General features: G+C 42.3%; 1 protein-coding gene across 1 annotated transcript; it reads right to left on the reverse strand.

Annotated features, from left to right (window-relative positions):
• BTG1 (BTG anti-proliferation factor 1) lies at positions 4,747–7,415 on the reverse strand. The gene is made up of 2 exons (XM_021407113.1): positions 7,035–7,415; positions 4,747–6,037 (listed from the first exon to the last, which is right to left on the reverse strand). Exons 1-2 carry the CDS (start codon positions 7,180–7,182, stop codon positions 5,673–5,675), a joined length of 513 nt encoding a protein of 170 aa, XP_021262788.1. The 5' UTR covers positions 7,183–7,415; the 3' UTR covers positions 4,747–5,672.

Genomic DNA, 21,641 nt, shown 5'->3' on the forward strand with positions numbered 1-21,641 from the left:
TTAAGCTGATCTTGAAGCAAGAAGCTGTAAGCCCTAGCTCCACATTGCAGCCATTTGGCTGAGGGCTGAACTGGGAATGCAGCAGTGAAAGGCGGGCAGCATCCCCAGCCCTGCCCCTATTGTTTGGAGCCTCAGATACTGCAGCTCCTCACACATATTCAAGGCTGCTCCAAGAATTCTCAAGTTCTCCTCCCCTGCATCCTTAAAATCCTGACAGATTAAATAGTTGTTTATGATTTTATTCAGTTATATAATCATCACATAATACAATTGTACCGGATTTTACAATGCCCCAGAGAAACTGCAAAGCTAGAGGCCATTTCCTGGCATCCAAGAGATAAAAACATCAAATAAAGCTACACCTCTCACAAAAACTTTTAAAAGCTCATTGCAAGCCGTGATGAGATACTGAGAATCATGAGCATCACAAGGTGAAAACACTTCTCTGTGCATAAAAGAATCGAATATCATCCTAGTCCTATTTCCCTTCCTAGTGTGCCGCGCTGGGAGATTTTCAGTGAAGAACACCTCAAAACCCAAAGATGTGGTATTTTACTTACTTTCATTAGTTGAAAGCCATTTCTCAGTGCTAGCTTTGTATTTACAGAACTGCAATGCAAGTATTTTTTGTCACACATGCAGTACTATCACTCGTGTAGATCTCGTCCCAGCAGCTGTGACAAAATGTTCTTCTTGCTTAGATAAAAATGTTAAATGGTTAGGAGATAGGAAAGGCCGCATGTTTCAGAAATACAAGGGCACAGAAAACTACGGCAGCTCCACTGGACACAAAGTTGCAATAATTCAAATCCGATCATTTATGGTAAGTCAGCCATTTTACTGTTGACCTACTTTGTATCAGCAATAATTTGTCACAGTGCCTTCTCCAACAGCTACTGAAAGAAAGGTTGAAACCATACATTAAGAGCATAGTGTCAAACCAACTGATGTTAATTATACCCTGCAATTCCTTTGTTGATGAAATTGTCACTGCTAACCATTAATACAGCATTTACTGTCAAAGCCCAGCTTGCTCTACCAACCTTTGAAAGCCACTGAATTAACATCCTGCTTCACAATGTTCACTTTATGCCACATTGGAATGTAAATCTGAAACGTGTAAAAATAACCTCTGCTATTACACCAAGAATGTGTAAATATACATTCCTTTTTGGGAGAGCTATTTATCTCCACTCTATACATGTTTCACTCTTTAAACTAAAAACAGCTTTAATGTTCTTCAGTCAGGTGGCAACTTTTGCCAATGTAAACTTATTTTTGCTAAAAAATATGGCATCAAGTAGAGGAAACTTTGCAAAATGCAGACTGCTACTTGATTTATGAAAATTCAGAAATAAGCTTTACATAGATACTCTGTAAAGAAAAGCAGCTATGTTCTTCATTTTATTCACTGCTAACCTGTGCAAATAACAACAGACCATATTCTCACAGCGTAAGTAAGCAAGGTTAATTAGAAGGACACCTTATGTGGATTTGGTGTTCATGTTCAGTGACATCTGCTTAATTTGGTGACAGAAATGTTTACAAGCATCGGGACAAACTAACCACTCTAGGAACATTAACTGGATTCTTTATGGTTTGCACATCAGTAAACTGTTTCGTAAGGTCCTAATGCAGGAGTTCCCCCTACTACAAAATCATCTCTCAAGCCACTCTTTTAACCTGTTTAAGGCTGACGCAGTCAAGAATATCCAGAATTGTCATCATTAACTATGACACGAGACAGCACCACATCATCTTCTGATCCCAAAAGAATTTCTTTAGTGACAACTATTTTTTTTTTTTTTTACCTTGTGAACTATTCATACAAATACAACAGAAGTAGATACCAAAGACAGTACTTTCACAACAGAACAGTGCCCACGTAGGTTATTTCCAAATTCCCATGTAGCCTGATAGAACAAACCAACCATCAGAAAATCCTGTGTCACAATGAGGCCCATCATACAGATCTGCCTGAAAATCCATGTAGACTTGGTAGAAAAGTAGAACATTAAACTCAGTATTATTAGAAATTGAATGAAAGCCCTTACACCTCTATCCAGACCTAAGAATTATCCTAAGATCTACAGGAGGAAAAATGATGATTTGAATGACTGCTTAAACCAGATGAACAGCTGTGGAATAAGCAGGGGGAAAAAAAACAAAACACAACTGCAAGTAGAAAAGAAAAAAAAACCAAGAGATTCCTGAAGAACACATATAATACAACTTGCTCTAGGAGCATCATCAACGCGCATGAAATGCAGTAGTACACTCAAGTGTGTAGGATCTGACACCACATGACACAGTGGGGGACCATCCTCTGAGAAAAAGAAACATTTGCTCACCTGGCATAAACTTGGAAGCAATTGTATACTTAAAAAAAGACATTCACTGAAAGGTCAGCAAGTTTCAGCAGATGCTGCATAAGACTAGGATATGAGCTCTAATATTAAGTTGCACACAGCTGAACACTGACAGAACAACAAGATTATTCAGTATCTCACAAAGAAAGTCCAACTAATTTAACTAACGTGCACTTGGCAAGCAAGTCTTGAACACGCTCTCTCATCTCTAATATTTTCGTTAGAATGAGAGTCTTGATGATTTCATAACAGCACCTTAAATAAAATTCAGAAGTGAAACATTCAGCTTACTGCGCTGTTTGTTCTACTTGAACCAAAACATAGGATTGGCAACAGCATTGGCAGTTACTCCATTTCTCTCAGAGTCCTTCCTATGCCCTGCTGCCACAGTATGTTAAGTATTTTTAAAATTAGACAAGGGCACATTGTGTGCACATTGGGGTGTATTTAAATTCCAGCTGGAAGAAATCCCAATAACTGAGGACACAGGTTGTGCCAATTACTAGTTACAACTGCAGTTAAAAAATAATGCCATGAATGAAAGCTCCCCACCATAAAAGGACTAAAATGTTAACCATCTAAGGGAGCACGCTCATTCTTAGTTCAGCGTCACACGCCAGCTTCACAGATGGAATACTTGCTGGCTTGCAAGACTACGCTTAACTTATCAATATGATAGTACCAACAGCTGATGCTTTCCTAATTTACATAGCTCGTGTCAAAGACCAATTAGATAACTGATCTTTCTGCTGCTCTTACTGCACAGCAAAGAAGACTACAGAGCATCATGACATACCAAGCACAGCGTAGTCAGCAGCAAGTTTCATAAAAGTTGAATGTTGCTTTACAGGAAGCCAAGCTCTCTATGTTTTTCTTTCAATGCAGGCATAGCATATGCTGCCCGTGGCCATGTAACACAACAGAAGCATCTCTTGCGATGTTCTATTATTGGAATAAATCTCCTAAATATTTCACAAGTTGAAAGCTTCATCTTATAAGTGTAATTTTTAAGGTGTAAAGATGTGAAACTATACTTTGACTCTACTTAAGAATAACATCTATACTCCAAAGCAAGCTCATTCCTAAGTTTCGGCAATGGATCTATTACCACCAGTTTCAGATAATGAGTAAGGTTTTTACAGTTCATGGCTTCAGAAGCCATTATGCTTGCACTCATCTACACTAATAAACCATACTGCTACACAGTACTATTGGAGATATAATAGCAATCCTTTCAAGTGCTGACAGCTGACATACTTATTTTACCATGACCTACATATGTATTTGTAAAGCTGAACTTTCAAAAAACTGTGGGAAAGAAATTAGAAGAAAACAGTTCAGCCTTAGGTTTTGCTTACTCATTCACTTGAACTGGATGAACATTACTATCACTGTATTGTAAAGGCTCATGCTCCAGCAGGAGCTGCTGCAATACTCTGCAACTCTGAAGTTCAGTTCTGCCCATAAGCCAGCGAGTTTAAGTGGCAAGTAATGATTGTTTTCCTTTCCTTCAGTGCAGAAGCATTTGCTCTCATAATGTAAGTGACCAGCTTGGGTAGGCCTTTTATTAAACGCACACAGAACAAAGTACACAGGAGATAAGGAACAGAAAGTTCTTCTCAAGCTTTACTCCAGCACTTTAACAAGTGTAAATAAAGTGGTAAGGAATTTCTCTCAAGTGTAACTAAGTATACAAATGTTGTGCATAAGTGAATCACATCTCCACATCATTCATTAACTTGAAAACCCATTTAAGTACGGGCTTCTCACTTCGCCTCTACCAGCCTTTTAAGTTTGGGAAAAAAAGATCTACATACCTTTTGTTGAATCCCATCTTAATGATTTCTAAAGTGAAAGTCTTGCATCTGAAGAAAGCAAAAGGCGAGCAACCTTTTCTGCGGAGTGGTTAACCTGCCCGTAAAGCTAAGGGACAATTGTCCCAAAAACTTTTAATGAGCAGGGAATCCAGCAAGGAGCAACTGAAAACTTGTGAGCAAGTAGGTCAAAATGGAACATTTAGGTTTGCTATATCCTTCATCAGGAAGCCAAGTAAACTTTAATCCTCTGGATTTAGTCAAGTCATCTTTGGTGGATGTTATTTCTGTACCTTTTCCTCATATCCCGGAATTATTGGCCCTGGAGTTACTTCCACATGGACTCATTTTAAAAATTTTAAAATGACATGTAAATCATTGTGTTCCCTTAAACTTCCCAAGCATTTATATACAGCGAGGTCTTCATCAATCCATGTCTGTATCAAGTGTTCCCTAGTGTCATGGTGCCAATGATATTCTTAATCCTTTGTAGTACCTATTTTATATCTACTGTGAGACAAAAATAGTTTAACTGGTCCTATGTAATCACGACAAGAGATTAATTAAAATGCCAAGATAGGAAACAATTTATTATAGAGAGAAGAAAAATTTCTCATCCAAAATATAGAAATCTGTACAACTTTGCCACAATCAATATACATGAACTGTACAAATTTACACCAGTTCATAATTTACCAAATAAAAGATGACTAACAAAGTTCACAAAATAGATGGTGGTTTGTGGAAAAGACTTTTACCCAATTAAGAACAAGGAAATTACAAACCAGACCTCCACTCTCTAAAAATAAGAAGTTTACTCAGTCTTAGAAAACTACAAGCTAGCAAATGTACAGATAGCTGGCTGGTGCTAACACCACAGTTCAGACAGTGTCTTTATATGGTCTTTTTAAAGCCTGTTGCCATGGCAAATTCTGATCACTTGCTACTTCTGAGGCCAATGTAAAGATGTGACCATTTCCCCAGGTCATACTTACTAGTTTATCTTATGTACATTTATACACAGTTGTTAAGTGCTAGGTAAAAGTCTGAAAGATAAAATTTCCAGTACTATTGTGTTCATAACAGTAAGTCTTGTTACTGAGCTGCCAAAAATGCTAACAATTAATAAATGTAATAGTGCAAATTTACTCTGCAAGACGTACTGCAGAGAATCACTTTATAAATACAGATTGGAGTTGAAAGAATTGGTGTAGAAATTAAGTAAGATGTCTTGGAGAAACTGACCCTTCCTAGATCTTCTTCACTTCCTAGCAAGTTGTAATCATTTTGACTCACAGGCTATTAAATCACTGAAAGGTACTGTCCAAACTATGGCACTGTCACTTTAAAGAATACCACTCTAACGTGTGCCAGATCTTCACAGCTGTGACATGGTTTAAATTCCATAATCCATCCCCAGAGGTGCCCACCCAAAGTAAAAACCAAACTTATCCATCCATTTTAAGGTGATCCATCCACAGACTATATCTTAACCTGATACAGTCATCATATTGTAGCTTTTGGAAGGGCTAGTTCTGCCCAAGAGAAGTTCCTCCTTACAGCTTATTCTGCTGTCTACCATTTGCACGTTGGTGTTATTTTGGCTACCTCCTGCTGGTGCAGCTTCATACAGCACACAGATCGAGCCATCCTCTCCAATACGATAGGACACTTCATACGGGTCAACCCATAGAGTGAGTTCGCTCGGAAGAAGCTGGAACAGTTCCTGACTGCTCAATCCAATCCGCTGTGCTGCCTGTCCAATGAGAGGATCCATTTTATGGTTGATCCGGATACATCGGTAACCTGATCCCTTGCATGGCTTTTCTGGGAACCAGTGGTGTTTATAATGTTCTATAAAATAAAAAAAGATTATCCTCCTTAATTCTGCATTCAAAAAGGTGTACACTGATTACTGTTCTCTTACAAAGTTTCACAGCTGTACGTGTTGCTTATTTTAAGATCAGCTGACTCAAAATATCATTGTGGTCTCTCTCTGCGATGATTTACAGAAGTAGAGTGTCCCTTGGGGAGTACTCGTGTACAGTTACTGTTTTGTGCTACCATACAGAGAACAATGTCTGCCATCTGAAAGGAGTGAAACGCAACTTCCTGGTATTCATAAAATAGAGTATAACAAAGTGCTTACAAAGCACTTCAAAAAGCACCACGAACCAAGAAGCACCTCTTCGGCATAATTTTGCAATTACGCTCATGCTTAATTCTTCACATTCTACGAGTACCTAAAAACGACCAGGGAAGCGACTCAGCAGCGTTTATTGTCTCAAGTTGTTCTCCCCACCTATCCTCCCAGATTATTTTCCAGGATGAGAGGTCTACGGCTTAACTTACCTTCAGAGTTCTATCCCACCCAGCACCCCACAGCCACTTGTGGCACGAGGCACCAGCCACTACCAAGCAGCCTGGGACGCGAGTCGGGTGTTACAAAGCCTACGGGGCGGTGATACCCTCGGTATTTGCTCCCAACCGGAGTTTTAGGGCAACTATGAGACATTTCCAGAAGAGGAACTGAGCCACGTCGTCCTCCGCTGCATTTTACTCGACAAAAGCGCCGAAAAAAGCGCAGTTTAGGAGCGTTTTTCCTACCAGACGTGGGACGGCAAGCCCGGGTTGCTCCGAGCGCTTTGTCTACGGGACGTGCGCGGGCGTTGCGCGCACAGCGCCAGGAGCGCTTTGTTTACAGCCCCCTCCGCGGGGGAGCGGCGCGGCAGCGCCGAGCGGCGCCAGCGGACCCCGCTGCCCCCCAACCCCCACAACCGCCACCGGCGGGGCGCGGCGGAGCCGGGCTCGGTTTCCCGGCCCCGCGGGAGTCGGCTCCCGCCGCCCTCACCTGCCAGCAGCTCCTGCAGGCTCTGGCTGAAGGTCTGCAGCTGCCGTTCGTTCATGAGCCCCTTGGTGCGCAGGAACTTGGAGATGAAGGCCACGGCCGCGGCGATCTCGCGTATCATGCTGGCCCGGGTGTACAGGGCGGGATGCATGGAGGCGGCGGCGGCCGGCAGCCAGCTCTCCGGGGCGGCCGGCGGGCACCCGGACGGGGCGGCGGGCGAAGGGAGCGAAGCGGGCGCGGCTTTAACTGGGTGAGGAGTGGGTGGCGGTGCCCAGATCACATCCCGGGGGCGGCAGCCTCCGCCTCCTCCTCCTGCGGCAGGGGGGCGGCGGCAGCAGCGGCGGCCGCGGCAACGCTCCACGCATCTCCTGCTGCGAGGGGCGAAGGGAGCCGAGCGCCTCCCGCCGCCTCTTATAGCTACGGCTGGCCGGAAGTGATGTCAAAGGGCCGGGGGCGCGGCGCAGCCAATCGGGCGATCGCACCATTGTGACGGCGGATGGAAGGCGGTGCCTGGAGACGGGGGGGGTGACGTAATCGGTTGTAAACAAATAGAGCGGGGGCGCGCGCGGCGGGACGCGGGGTGCGCGCAGCGCGCGGGCCTCCTTCCGCCCCCGGGCGCCGCGCAAACAGCGGCGGCGCAAACGCGCGGGGTTGTGCTCGGCCCCGCGCTGTATCTGGGGAGAGCAGCGACACGTCAGCGCGGGGCGGCCCGGCCGAGAGAGCGGGGAGGTGTGAGCGCGCAGGCGGCGGCAGTGCCGGCGGGGCTCTGGCTGCGCGTGCTCGGACATGTCTCCGGGCATGTCCCCCGGCATGTCCGTGGGCTCGTTCCCCGCGCGGGGTGTGCTGTTTCCCACTGCCACCGAGAGCGGCCCGGCTCTCCTCCTTCCTCCCTCGGAGCCGCGGTGGGTGCCCGTCTTCCAGCCCGTGGGCTCAGCGCTGCTCTGCCCTCTGCTGTCCGTGCCCTTCGGGCCGCGAGGGGCTCCGGGCAGGGAGCGAGGAGCAGAGCCACGCTGCTGGGCAGCCCGGGGGACTGTGGGAGCTAGCAAGCCAGAAGGCACGCTGATCATCGTGGGACGGGTCTTCTCACAGGGCCAGATCGCAGCTCCGGACACCCAGAAGTACTCGTTCTGGTTTTTCAGGCGTTTCCTGCGCGCTGCTCAACAGCACGTGTTCCCTTTGTGCAGCGCAGAGAAAAGGAGGCTCCCGGGAGGCCACGCTGCGGCCTTCCAGTACTTGAAGGGAGCTTATAAAGAGGAGGGGAACCGACTTAGTACGTGGTCTGATAGCGACCGGACAGGGGGGAATGATTTTAAAATACATAGAGAGGATTTCAGTTAGGTGATAGGAGGCAGTTCTTTACTTGGAGAGCAGTGGGGCAGTGGCACAGGTTGCCCGGAGAATCTGGGTGCCCCGTCCGTAGGGGTGTTGAAGGCCAGGTTGGATAGGGCCCTGGGCAGCCTGATGTAGTATTATTCAGCCCTGCCCATGGCAGAGGGGTGGCACTGGATGAGCTTTAAGGTCCTTTCCAGCTGAAACCATTTGGTGGTTCTGTGATTCTTACTGTGCAGTTATCCCAGCTTTTGGATCGCTTGCTTTTCAAGGGGGAAACACGGCTGGTCAGGAAGGCTGTAGCACATTGCTCACCTGGCAATGGCCAAGAAGAGGATGAAGCTTCTGTCTCCCCAGTGCTATGCATCTCCTTTCTGTGCAAAGGAGAGATGACGGCAGCAGCAGCAGTTCTGTTTTTTTGTTAAAAAGCACAAAGTGTTAGCTTCTTTGATGGAAAATTCATTTATCCCTTCGGACATATACTCTGTTCCTATGCAAAGGTGCAAATAAAATACTTGTTTTTGTATATATAATGTAGTTACATATGCAAGGCTTGCAGTCAAAGATCAGATATCCAACCATTAAAGGCTCATTAGAAGTCCCAATATTTCTTTTTCAGTAAACCAATAATAAAATATATGCAAATAAATGTGTGAAATAATTTAAATAAAAGATAAAAATACACTGCTTTTGCTTGTGTGGTGTTAGGGATGAAACTGAACAGTGCTGTATTTTTTTCTGCACTTGTGAGCTATTCTATCTCAGAGTTTCTGTCTCGAGGGACTCTCACTTTGACTGTCTATACACAAGAGAGATCTGCAAAGCACCTTCAAAAGATAATTCTGGGAGCTTAAATCCACAGCTTTACTGCATGCTAAAAATCTTGGTGTAGGTTTTAGAGCACAGTCTTATCTATTGTTCGCCCACTAAGCTCTGTATATTCCATTAATGATCCATGAGCTGTCCTTTCCTATGAGGAGGGAGGAGCTGACAAACTGACCCTCATCTTGGTTCTCCACAGATGCCAGCTATCCCTTCTTCCCCATTGCTTCCCCAGCGTAGTAAAATGCATTCAGAGCAGCCATTTTTGATTTGTGTAGCTTGGAGTTTGCTGTTCTTTTTCAAGCCTCAAAGCAGCAGATGATGATTTTTCACAGTGATGTCCATTGGCCCATTGCTCTTGAGCAAAATGGGCATCACGATTATAACAAGAAGCTACTGAAAGGACTTCAGCAGAAAAGAGCATAATATGAGCATAGCACCTGCCACCTTTTTTTTTGGATCTGAGCTTCATCTGGGCCAGTTTCTCATCTCTCCTGCTTAGTTCCAACCAGAATCAAGCTCAGAAGGAGTTTCAGGGACTCCAAGGTAGATAAGTTGTCTTATGCAGGAGCACCCCAAAACAGGTTTAACAAGCTCTCCTCATCATGCCACAGCTGTTACAGACAGCAAGGCTGTGCAGATCAGATTTGAATCACTCCCTTTGAATTTTGCATGAAGAAAATGGTAGCACACTCCTCATCTCACACTGTGATAGAGGAAGAAATTTAAAGGTTTTTTTTTTTTATTATTTTAAAACAACTTGCTAGTCTGTCAAATGGTTTCCCTCAAATGTCCTGCAAAGTCAATAAATTCGTGCCATTTTGCCAATCAAGAAGTTCTGTTATTTTCTATTACTTCCAGACAGTTACAGCACATATAAAGAAGGCCTTGTCTATGGAATGAATAAATGGCTGTGCAGATCCAGTCTGCTAGTGAGGAATGAACTACCCTGGTGTTCTTCCTGCAAAGCCAGCAAGCAATTCAAATGTAACTTTGAGGGTAAGGTTCCGTGAGATGCCCACCAGCAGGACCTCATCCCGGGCCATGGGAGGGAGTAAGGTGGCGGGAGCTGCTTATGCAGAGAACTGTCTTGTTTTCCCAGTCTGGCCAAGTCAGCCTCCATCTCAGTGCTATGAGAGGATAGGAAAGCAGCCGCTGCTGCTTCCTGCCTGAGAAACGCTCCCAGAGATCCTCATCTTTAAAGTATGCATGCTGTTAGCGATGATGAAGTCTTTGGCATACAGCTCACAGCATCAGGGAAAGCTGGCTTTCCTTGATAGGATTTCAGTGGGGAACACCAGAGAGGCCGGTTATACCTTAGGGTGGCTATTGGTTTATTCCTTAGCTTCCTGCTGGAATGCCAGGGTGTTTTACTGATCTACTGTTTCACTCTAAACTTTTTTAGCACTAGTACATCTTGGGGAACATGTACAGGTGTCCATCCCTACTCTGGCAGCTCCAGACATAAAGAAGCCTAGTCAATAGTGCAAGATGCTCACGGATACCTTGACAGCAGGGCACTGAAAGGGATGAATGTAAACATTTAACAACTGCCTTATTCATCCCATCTGATACTTTAAAAGAAGCAGTGGCCCTAGGGAGAGAAAATAAAGAAAAGAGTTTGTGATCTTGTAATTAAAGACTGTATCATAATGAATATGCACAGAAGGGTTGAATTAAGGTTGTACTGGCAGCCCAGCTTCTGATATTTCCTAACTTTTAAGCAATACACTGCAACCTTTACAACATTTATTTCATGTTGTCTTGGCAAGCACTGTTTCTCACTATTGGTTTGGAGGGAGCCTGGCATTCTGTGAGTTCTGTCATCTTGGAGACAAGTAATAGAAATACAACTTTTATCTGTGTGCCCCACACACATACACACCCTGTACTATTGCAACATGCTCTTTTCCCAGCTTTTTCTGAAGGAAGCTACTGAATGATTAGTGAGAAGATTTCAAGAGTTCAAATAAGGAGAATTATTTGATTTTTTAATTTTTTCTGGTCTTAGATTCTGAATTAATACATACTTGTTTATGAAAATAATTTCGCTATGTGTGCAGTATGGATTTTTTTTTCCTGTTTGGGAAAATATTCTTGACAGAATAAAGAAACGTAGGAAAGTCTGAAAGGACACTGAGCTGCTCCAGAGACAGCTGTAACCTGGAGGGTTTGTGTGCAGCCCTGCGCATCCATGCTGCTTCTCCAGGGCCCCATAGCCAGCCCGAGGGCTCCCACGCTGTCCTGCAAAGTTTCCAGGGAGCCATCCCTCCAGTAACAGAGGTCCTGGAGTCCTTCTTAGAAAGACTTTGGCCACATGGATCTTGTTAAAATGGGGAGAGAAATGTTTGGGCCACCTCGCTGGTGAGTTTACTGGTGAACATGCTGAGGTTCCTGTCAAGGGGCATGTTGGGCCTGTGGTGGTTTTGATGTGTTTTTCTTTTTTTTTTGCCTAAGGCAGGACCCCAAGAGCAGACTGCCCTTTGTATTGTGCTGCCACAAGATGTGTTTAGACTCAGGCCTGGGCTCAGAAATCTGTCGTTGATGGAGCCCACTTATAAAGAGGCAATGTGAAGTGGGGCTCTGGTTGTAGGCCTTTCTCTCAGCATTACAATATTGAAAGTAACCACAGTGCTGTATGAATGTTTTATCCTTAGAATGTCTAGGGGTGAAGAAGCCAGTCATATTCTTCCAGAATGGAGCAGTCTTGGCTTTGAAAACTTAAGATAGACTGACGTGAGTCAGAGAAAGGGCAAAGTCTGAATGTGACCGCACTGGGAACCTCCCTTTCCCTCCAGCATGCCCACGCATGTTCACACACAAACTGCATTTCTGGCCTGTTTTATCAAGCACTGAATCCCTCAAACCACTTCTCCCACAAACAGTCCCTTTCCAGCCAGTGGAACAAGGCAGCTCAGCCGGAGTACCATTCTGCATTCAGCAATTGCCTGTCAAGCACCTCCAGCACTGCAGGGAGTTTGAGAGGGTTGGGAAGGCTTGGAGGTTCAGAGGATGAGGATGAAGTCAGCATTGGTTCTACCTATTGCAGGTTCTGCAAAACTGATGTCAGGAAAACCTACTCGTGATGTCTCAAAAGTAAAAACTGCTGCACATACTCCGTACAGAAAAATGCTTACTTGGTGGAAGTCTGGTTTTAAAGGGCACTGGTCACAGAGAAGATACTCCTTGTGGTGTGAGCTTCAGGTAGGAGAAACCAGGATCCAGCAAGGACAAGTTCAAGAGAAGGGTTTCCCAATCATATTCCTTTGAGTTCAGCAAACATCTCATGTTAGCATGCACATGTAGTAAATAAAAAGTAAATTCAAAAAATAGTAGTATTCTGGTATTGTTGCAAAGGTGATTTTTTTCAGGTGGAATCGTAGCAGGTGTGGCAGCAAATGGGGTGCTTGTTTTCAGCAAAGCAATCATCATTTGGATCCAATAACAACAAAAATTCTAAGACAACAGTAGTAGCAGCTTATTTGAAAGCTTGTCAATAAAGAGCTCCTCACAACCCAGAGTTACACATAACCATTATTACACATCCATTTTTTCATTTGTATGCACTTATGAATAAAACAGGAGAGACTAATACAGATGAGATAAACAGTCAGAGATTGCAGCTCTGCATGGGAAAGTTATTAACAATAATATTAAAGTGAAAGGAGCTTTTATATTAAGAGACTATTTTAACCATTTGTTATCACACTCTGTAGTCAAATGATGACATTGTGCCAGCTCAAATTCCAAGTTTTTGTCTCGTCTATCATTTTTCATGGTCCAGCTGGAATGGAAGTGAAGATAAATAGATCTATGTATAATTCTCTGGTTCCCAGAGTTTTCTTTTCTGGCCTACGGTTTTGCTTTCAGAAATCATGAAATTATCTGAAAACTGCCGTCTCTGTAATGGCTGTTTATGGGCTTTTGCACTGCTGCCTGCCCAAACAGGCTCTGTGGGTCAGCACAGGGTGCTGGTCCCACCATGATCAGGCAGAGGGAGAGCAGGCAGGGGCAACCTTCTGGGAGAAGGACAACCCAGGCATGAAATCAGCAGCAGGGACACAATATTACAGCTAGATGAAGCTTATCAGCTGCAGCATTAAGGGCAGCAAAATCATTACGGATTGTAACATAGTGCTCTGCATAATGCTTGCTCACAGAATAGCCATCCAAACATCTGATCCATCCAAACACATCTGAGTATGGTTTTTAGAAATGTGTCAGTTCCAGAACAGAGCTCCATGCTGTTACAATTCCACTAGCCTAACTATATTAGTCACATAACATGGATTTTAATGATAGTTTCATAACAATATTTCCTTTGTTGTAGAATAAAACTACCTGCAGATTTTAAGTATAAACTTTCATTAAGATAGTTGAAGATTTTAAGAAAACTGTATATTGGTCCTGCTACTGCATTCATTTTTCCTTAGTATTTGCAGTTTATGTACTTCACTTGATGATGTGGTTAAAAAATCCAGACAGGTTTTTAAAAATCCTTTAAAATATCCAGAAAACAAATCACTTTCCAGTTATGTCACAAAGCTTGAGCAGCTTTATTTATGTTTGTGATGTGGAAACGGGATAGGTTTTCAGACGGATGGCTCATTCGGACTGGACTTGAAGTACTAGCAATGAACCTTAAGTAAATCTGCCTGTCTCAAAGGTACTTCATAGTAGCAAAATGCGGGAACTTTGCTATGGCAGCACTGGAGATCAGACCGCAAAGGCGATTGCCCACTATTCTCTTATTTAAAAGACAGAAGGAAGAGTAAAATGGTTATTGTAATATGTAGATAGACATACACCTCTGACTCGCAAACTCAGCTTTTTCTGGCATGAGTTAAGGGGGAAATAAAGAGCATGATGTGAGGAGAAATGATTGTAGCTGTATTTTTCCTCTGCCAAAGCTGGACGTGATTTTTTTGGTTGTAAAGCAGGTGCTCCTCCATATGTTTCATTCAGTGCAGGATCTGTCTACAAAGGACGAGTGATTTCAGATTAGCTACGTTTCTCTCACTTCATTGTTGTTTGTTATATCTAAATCTGAATTATAATGCAACGAATACACTGCTGTAAAAACAGTCGCTTAACAGTTTTTTTTCTAGCCAACTCTTAGTGCAACTTAGTGTCTTTCTCATTATCATTTGTAGTCATGGCACTGCTCCTGTTACAGCTTTTTCTTTTCTTTCAATGATATTAACTCAGGCCTTTTAATCAGTCTCTGACAGAAATTTCGCCTGTGAATTCTCAGGGCAAAATTAATATAATTAGTTTCTTGGGTAGATTTGGCAGTCTGTGGGAACATCATGTTGGGAGTCTGCGTATTACCTTGCTTTGAGCACTGATAGATGTTCTGGTTATGATCAGATGGAATAAATCCTTCAAAAAAAAGTCAGACACTCTGTTTTTATTTGGTTGTGTGACTGCCTATGTACTATATCAACTGTATTTATGTGTGAGCACTTCCAGCATACCTGTGTGAATATGTAGTCATTCTTTCCTATAAAGTGATTGCATTATGTGTTAGGTGCCCCATGCAATTCTCTTCCCATGAGCAGTGACCAAACATGACACTCAGTAACATACTCTCCTAAATCCACTCTTGAGAGTAATCTCCCTGACTTTGATGAGATCATCCATGTTATTGCAAATGAACAGGATCGTGATGTTTGGGCACATGATCCAGGACCTTTCATCTCAGAGCTCACACTGCCTGCTTTTTGCTTTTTTCTTCTTTCTGAGAGATGTGCCATAAACTAAGGAACCTGCTTTGTCCTGCATTGCCTATAAATGGCCAATTCCTACCAAAAAGAAAAAAAAAAACACTTTTAGTTATAGTGGTTCTATGTTTTGCTGAACACAAGAACTGGCTGTTAAGACAAGAATCTTATAAGATTATATATCTTGTAAGTGTGCTTAATAGCACTGGAAACGGTGGAGGACAGTCCCAAATACAAGCACAAGCAATGATGTACTTTTATCTCACCAAAAAGCATGGATTGTTGCCTCCATTGTTTTTAGAAATTGTCAGAAAAGCCTAACTCAAATGAAAATAAAGATGTTGACAGCAGAAAGAGCAGAAGCACACACCTCAATAAAATTAGGCCATTAGTTCTGATTTAGATTAACCAGATGTCTCAAACAGATGCAATGAAAAAAAAAAAAAAAGCACAGTTTTCTAATTAAAAAAAAAAAAAAAGCATAGCATTGATGAATCTAAGCAAACACAGTCTTGTGATATAAGCCTCTTCCTCTCCTGCTTCCAACACCACCTTGAAGCGGTGACCGTTCCCCCTTTCACTTCCCTGTTTGTCTCTGCTTTATTCCCACAGCCGGAGGAACAAAAAGCTGCTTGATACCCCTCTTACAATAGGAAGGAGATGCGCCGGGCTGTGTGGGAGGAGCCGCTCGATTCTTCCATGTAGCGCTGGGTACACATGCTTCGAGCAGCATTAAGTGTTCCTCGGAGCAGGGAACAGAGTGTTCCAGCAGGATCTAACACACAGGCAAAGACAGAAAGCCATTTTCTTCACAACTACGCAGTGCATTAATACAAGAGCCTGAGCTTGCAGAGGACAAACCTACTGTTCCAAGTATTTTTTCTTGCCTTTTATTTTCTACATTGTAATTCAATGTCAGATTACTTAAGAGACTGCTTGAATTTTTTTTTAAAACGTGATTTTTTTTTTAAATTCAGTGCTTCATAAAAGCCTGACTTAGAAAAAAATTACACGAGAGATACAGCAGTCACTTGGAGCATCCTCTAAAGTTCTTTATAATGTCTTTGCAGTGACAGTTTTTTCACCTCAGTGTTTTCTGCCCAACAATTCAGCTAGGATTAAGTGGAGGGGGAACAAGTGGAAATATACAGGATAATAGGGGAAGAGAGAGGTAAAGCCATGCCTATCCACACTATGGAATAAGAGCACTATATGTCCCTTCGTGCACACCGTAAGCACGTGAAGCCCCACCAGCTGTCTCAACTCCACTCTGATTTGACACCACTGCAGCCAGCTCAGGCCTCAAAACTGTTCTACTTCATACAAAGAAACCAACATGTTCAAGGCGAAGGCAGGGAATGTCTTCATCACATTCCTTTCCTCTGCATAGACATGCCTTCATTGTTTCCACTCAGTTTTGTTACCCTGGAGCTGTAGGGTATTTCCTGCAGAGTCATCTCCTCCCACCAGATCAGAGGTTCAGTCTCATCTACCAGACAGCGTGGCTTCAAGGGCCTTGCCTAAACTGGTGCTGCCAGCACCCAGACTCTTCTCTTTTGACGTAAAAAGGAAACAACAGCAATACAGAATATTCCAGGAGAACTGTTCAAAGCTACCTCTGAGCGTGGGTGCATGCCCCCTGGATTTTCTATGTTGATATCACAGTATAAAGAAATGGTCAGGGGTTTCCAAGAAATGACTAGGAATGGTCAGGGATGTCCAAGGAATGACTAGGGATGGTCAGGAGTGGTCAAGAGAAAGCTCTCTCTGTTGCTGCATTCCTGGAGGAATTGATCTGTCTTTAAATTGTGCAATTTCCTACTTTGTATCAAAGGCAAAGCCATTAGTTTATATAAAGATGACCTAGTAATAGATGATGTTTCCTGAAGACTGATCATCTTCTTTTTGAGGTAATGGAATCTACAGTAAGAAATAATGATCGAAAACTGCATTTTTCATATACATGTTTTAAATTGATAGATTAATGCAGAAATTTCAATGCAAAACAGACAGTCTTAAAATTACAAATCCAATCTTACTTCCATGTTATGTTGATGTGACCTCAGTATTCCAGCCAATGACCAGAACTATAATAAGGTTGAATTTCAGTCAGTTGAGATTTGAAGAGGAGAGTGGTTACAACCCTCAGACTAACACAACAGCCATGAGGGCTCAGCACCTCCAAGAGCTTTGACTGTGTGAAGAATCTCACGTTCTTGGAGTGCAGATGGGAATTTAGCTTGTTGCCTGCTCATGGTGTGCTTGATACACCACAAATTTTATAACCACGAGTTTAAGTCAATTCTGAATCTACTTGCCCCAGATTACTTTGACCACATGTTTGTAAATGCCAGAAACTTTCTGTTCCTTCCCCACTTCAGCTATAAAGTAGTTACACTGGCCGCAGAAATGCTTATGTCATCAGTGGAGGTTTCAGAACAAAGCCAAACCAGTTTTACTATTCCTGATAAAAGTAAACACCCTCTTCTACGAAGATGAAGACATAAAAGATTACCTATAGTAAATATGGTTATGGATGGGCACATAAAAATGCAATACTGTTGTTCATTAACTCCAAAGATTGGAAACCAAGCAGATATTTAATGGAGGGTGGAGGCGAATTTTGCTTGTCCTCATTTCTGAAGCAAATGAAACAGAGGCAGTGGAATACTTTTGTTTTATAACTGCCATGAGTCCTCTCCAAGTATTTTTATGGCTGTATCATTTTTGACTTCCTCATTGATTATATATTGCACCAACTCCTTGAAAAGGTGACCAGGCCTTCCTGTGCTTGTTGCATTGTGTGTTATGCACTGTTGTGAGCTGTTTGCTTCTTCATACGCTTCCCAAATTCAATAGACTTTCTTTTGAACTTCGCTGTGGAGTTCTGCAGAAACAGAATAACGTTTTACTACATTTTTCACTGTGCTGAATGGTTTAGAAATCTTTACTTTATAAATTTAAAGGTTATTTTCTTTTCCTTCACATGTCTCTTGAACAGTAGACTAACATTCACACTTGTTTATTTCAGTTTTAACTGACAAACCATTAAAATGTTGGGAAGTAGGTGAATTCCTTCTTGCCAGTAGAAGAGTATGAGATCTGGCATTGTGGAGAGACAGAGTCTAAAAGTTGCTCTTCAGGAACTGTACCTTATTATTGGCCCTTTAGCATGTAGTGCTAAGAAGTCTCGGGACTGGGAAACTTTGGCCACCCCTAAGGAGAGGTAATGAGAAATGGATTTAAGAGCTATTAAAATTATTAAAATACTGAATGTTTACTTTGAAGAGATTTAGGCACAAAGGCCTCAAGAACGCAAAGCAATTATTTTTATTTCTAGGTTGGTTGAATTGACTTTCTTCCTTGCAAATCAAGCAACACAAACAGCAGTGAGTATAATACCTTTGCTAATTCAAATTAGTCAAATCCCTCTATCAATACAAAAAGAACAAAAACCATTTTTTTAAATGATGCCAAAAATAGCTAAAGAATAAACAGAATATTTGGTTATAAAAACCAACAAATGTTAAAATTTAAAAACAAGTAGATAACATGGGTCACAGCACTGATAAAACACAGTACAATGAACACTTTCTTTAAGGAATTACTCACAAAGCAGAGAGTTTAATTCTAAAGAATTCTGAAAATGTTTTCAGTTAATAGAATTTGAAGTTTTAGTATTATACTGGGGAGACAAGTAGAGTCCTACTCCGCAAGTGGAATAAATCCATTTCTACTTTGAGTTTCATATGCACAAGCAGTAATTTGAAGAGAGTTGGGGACGTCCATTAGAAAAAAATCAAATAAATTGGTAATGCTCCAACTTACCCAGACAGGAAGCAAAGATAATGTACAACTGAAAGTAGTGGAGCATTTCAGACGTATTTAGGTATATCGTTCATACATCCCAGAGTTCACAAAAGATGGGTGGTTGATTTTACCTCCACTTAGCATAGCCATTTTTGAAAAAGAAGGTTAGCTGAATATTTTTGCCCTATTCTTCTCCAGTGTGGAGTGGCTGGTATTTCTATGGAAATACATAGAAATAAAATATGACTAGAAGATTTTTAAAGATACACTGGACCAGTCAATAGAGAAGTAATTAATAGCTGAGTTTTTGGACTGATTGGAGCACTGGCTCTGGCCTAAATAAATCCCCTCCCTACTCTGCCTACAAAATCAAAGCTTTTTTAAGCATAACCTCACAAGTTAAAGGTAACAGCAACTTTCCCATGCTGTGGCCATGGCTATGCTCTGGCCAGGAGAAGAAAATTTCCAAAGTAAACATTTGATGCTGAGGACCCAACAACTACACTGCACAGCTTCTCAGTGTTTCCTTTGGGCCACCTCTAGTCTGGCCCCATGGGCTATACATGTATTAGTGGATGGAGAACGTTAGGTGCTCTCATGGGCTTTGTCCCTCGGTTCTGCTGCAGCCAGAAGAAATCTCATTCAAGCCCTCAGGACCACGCTGTGATGGGAACTAATGCATTGCCAAGTGGTGACAACAGGGAGGTTCATTTCCAAAGAACCCTCTTGTGAAACTCTGTCCTTGTTAGCATGCTCCCCATGGTGCTCTCCAGTCAGAAGTGGACTGCAGTCAGTTCAGCCAAGGTAATCCCTCTGTCTTGTGAAAGCCTGATCCATTTGGGACTGGGGGAAATTTAATCCCAGAGACCACTGGGATTCAGGGCTTCCTGAGAAGGAATGATGATGGGTAACTGGCTACTTAAGCACCATAAGCACAAGGAGAGGTGTCCCTGCAAGGGAGCTCACAGTGTGGGGCCGCCATGGAAAGCCCCAGGACCAGGTCAGTTGTACATCAATCACCTCAGAGTGTTTTTGCTTCTGGTAGCAGTACCAGGCAGAGTGCTGCCACAACAGAGGGCCTGGGCTCTTAACAGCAATCAGGTCCACCCGGCAGCTGATAATGTGTGTCTAAATATATCGGTGATTAGGGCTACCCTCTATAGATTAAAGTCACAGCTCTGTATCTCTCATCTGAGGCCCAACAGTTGGCCTGATGACAGGACAAACATGAACCCTATGACCTGTTTTTCCAAACTGTTTTTTAAAGCCTGCTTTAAATATACTGTGTCGCTCTCTGTGAGAGCGGATTGCAACAACTGCAATTCCTTCCCCGAGCATGGCTTCTTTAAACTCCAAAAACTGCACTAGGGTGGACCAGGCTGCATGGTTAGGAGGTCATCTGTTTAAGGGCTTCAGTGCCTCTAAGTGTGCCATCTCATTAGAAAACGGGACTAAAATTTGTGTGTAAAGCACCAACATAAGCCTTAAGCAAAAGCAAAAGGTCAAATAAAAGCATTGCAGTTTATCCCTATATAATGGATAGAATATCCTGTTTTTGTAAAATGCCACTTCTTTTTATACAGGTGCTCAGCTATCTGTTTTAACTTGTTTCAGGGGACAGAAAGTGATCATGAACAAGCCGTTCTAATTGCATGTCTGCCCAGAGCTGAATTTAAGGCTCTGCTGCCTTGACAAACATGATTCCCTTTGCTCTGCCTCAGAAATCCCCAATATAATTATAAAAGATTCAATTCTTCCTATGTTTTTCCCTAGGCAATGACCTGCTTGACTTGTATGGCAAAATCAACCCCGATTTTATCATCCAGAGGATAACAGAGTTGCCTTATCTTTTTCAAATAAATGCAACTGGGAATTGTGAAAAGGAAAAAAAAAAAGACCTTATTCCTTTAATTGTTCACCATTTTAGCATGAAGAAGTTACACACAGGGGAGCCTTGAAACTTCTTTCATGTTCATACCCTTTAATTCAATTAAGGCCCTAAGCTAAAGCAAAGAGCTAGCAAGAGTCAGATACTATTGCTCCTGATAATGTAACTGCCAAAAAAATTAATGGCATATAAACAATGCAGTAGCTGTTTTGTTACATTTCCCCTTCTGAAGTAGGTTAGTTTGCCTATTAGATGACAAAACTATGGATGAATTACTCACTCACTTTCTTCAATCTTTGATTTAAAATAGGCCACTGGATTTAAGCACTTGAGATGCAAAGAAGCATTCATATTTTCTAAATGGTCTTCTGTGATCTAAAGAGATCAATGGTATCTGTTTTGGCTCCATTTGGAGCCTAGGGGGGAAACAAAAGCACAAAAAATGGATTGATTTAGATGGAATTTGAGATCACACTCTAAGGATTTCAGACACATTTTGAGGACTTGTGAGAGGTCATGTAAAGAGCCAACCACTTCTGTTTTTTCCTGTCATCAAAGCATTGACTGACAAATGTGTTACTTTAAAGAAAATGAGACTTAGCCTTAGAATCATTAATGCAGTCAACGGGAAATATCATGGGCCAGATGTTGAGCCTTAAATAAATACATGAACAAACAAACAAATAAACAGACAAGCAGGAAATGGGAAAGGAGAAAGATGTTTCAGTGAATCTAAAGAAAAAAAAAGTGAAAAAAAAAACATTTACACTGACACACTTTACTCACTTTCCTATATTACCAAATAAAGAACTCAGAATCATATTCTGACCCAGAGGGAAATAAAATTAAAAAATACATAGAAAAATATGTTTTGAAAATCACTTTCCCCAAAACCCATGTAAATAGCTATATCTGAGGAAGACCCCTCAAGAAGTGATAAAGCAAAGATACTTAAATACATTGCAGCGTGTATTTGAGGATCTGTGTTTTTCTCAGGCATGTTGTTAAGGCAGAAGCATCAATATGACAAAAGCAACC

Source organism: Numida meleagris, chromosome 1 (assembly GCF_002078875.1).
Source record: "Numida meleagris isolate 19003 breed g44 Domestic line chromosome 1, NumMel1.0, whole genome shotgun sequence".
In the NCBI taxonomy this organism is placed as follows: domain Eukaryota; kingdom Metazoa; phylum Chordata; class Aves; order Galliformes; family Numididae; genus Numida; species Numida meleagris.

What these genes read in the sequence shown, in the direction of transcription:
- BTG1 (XM_021407113.1), bottom strand. Translation starts at nt 7,182, where the DNA reads ATGCATCCCGCCCTGTACACCCGGGCCAGCATGATACGCGAGATCGCC. An exon ending in CCTGCAGGAGCTGCTGGCAG is followed by an intron (nt 6,038 to 7,034) that starts GTGAGGGCGGCG and finishes TTTATTTTATAG; the next exon opens with AACATTATAAACACCACTGG.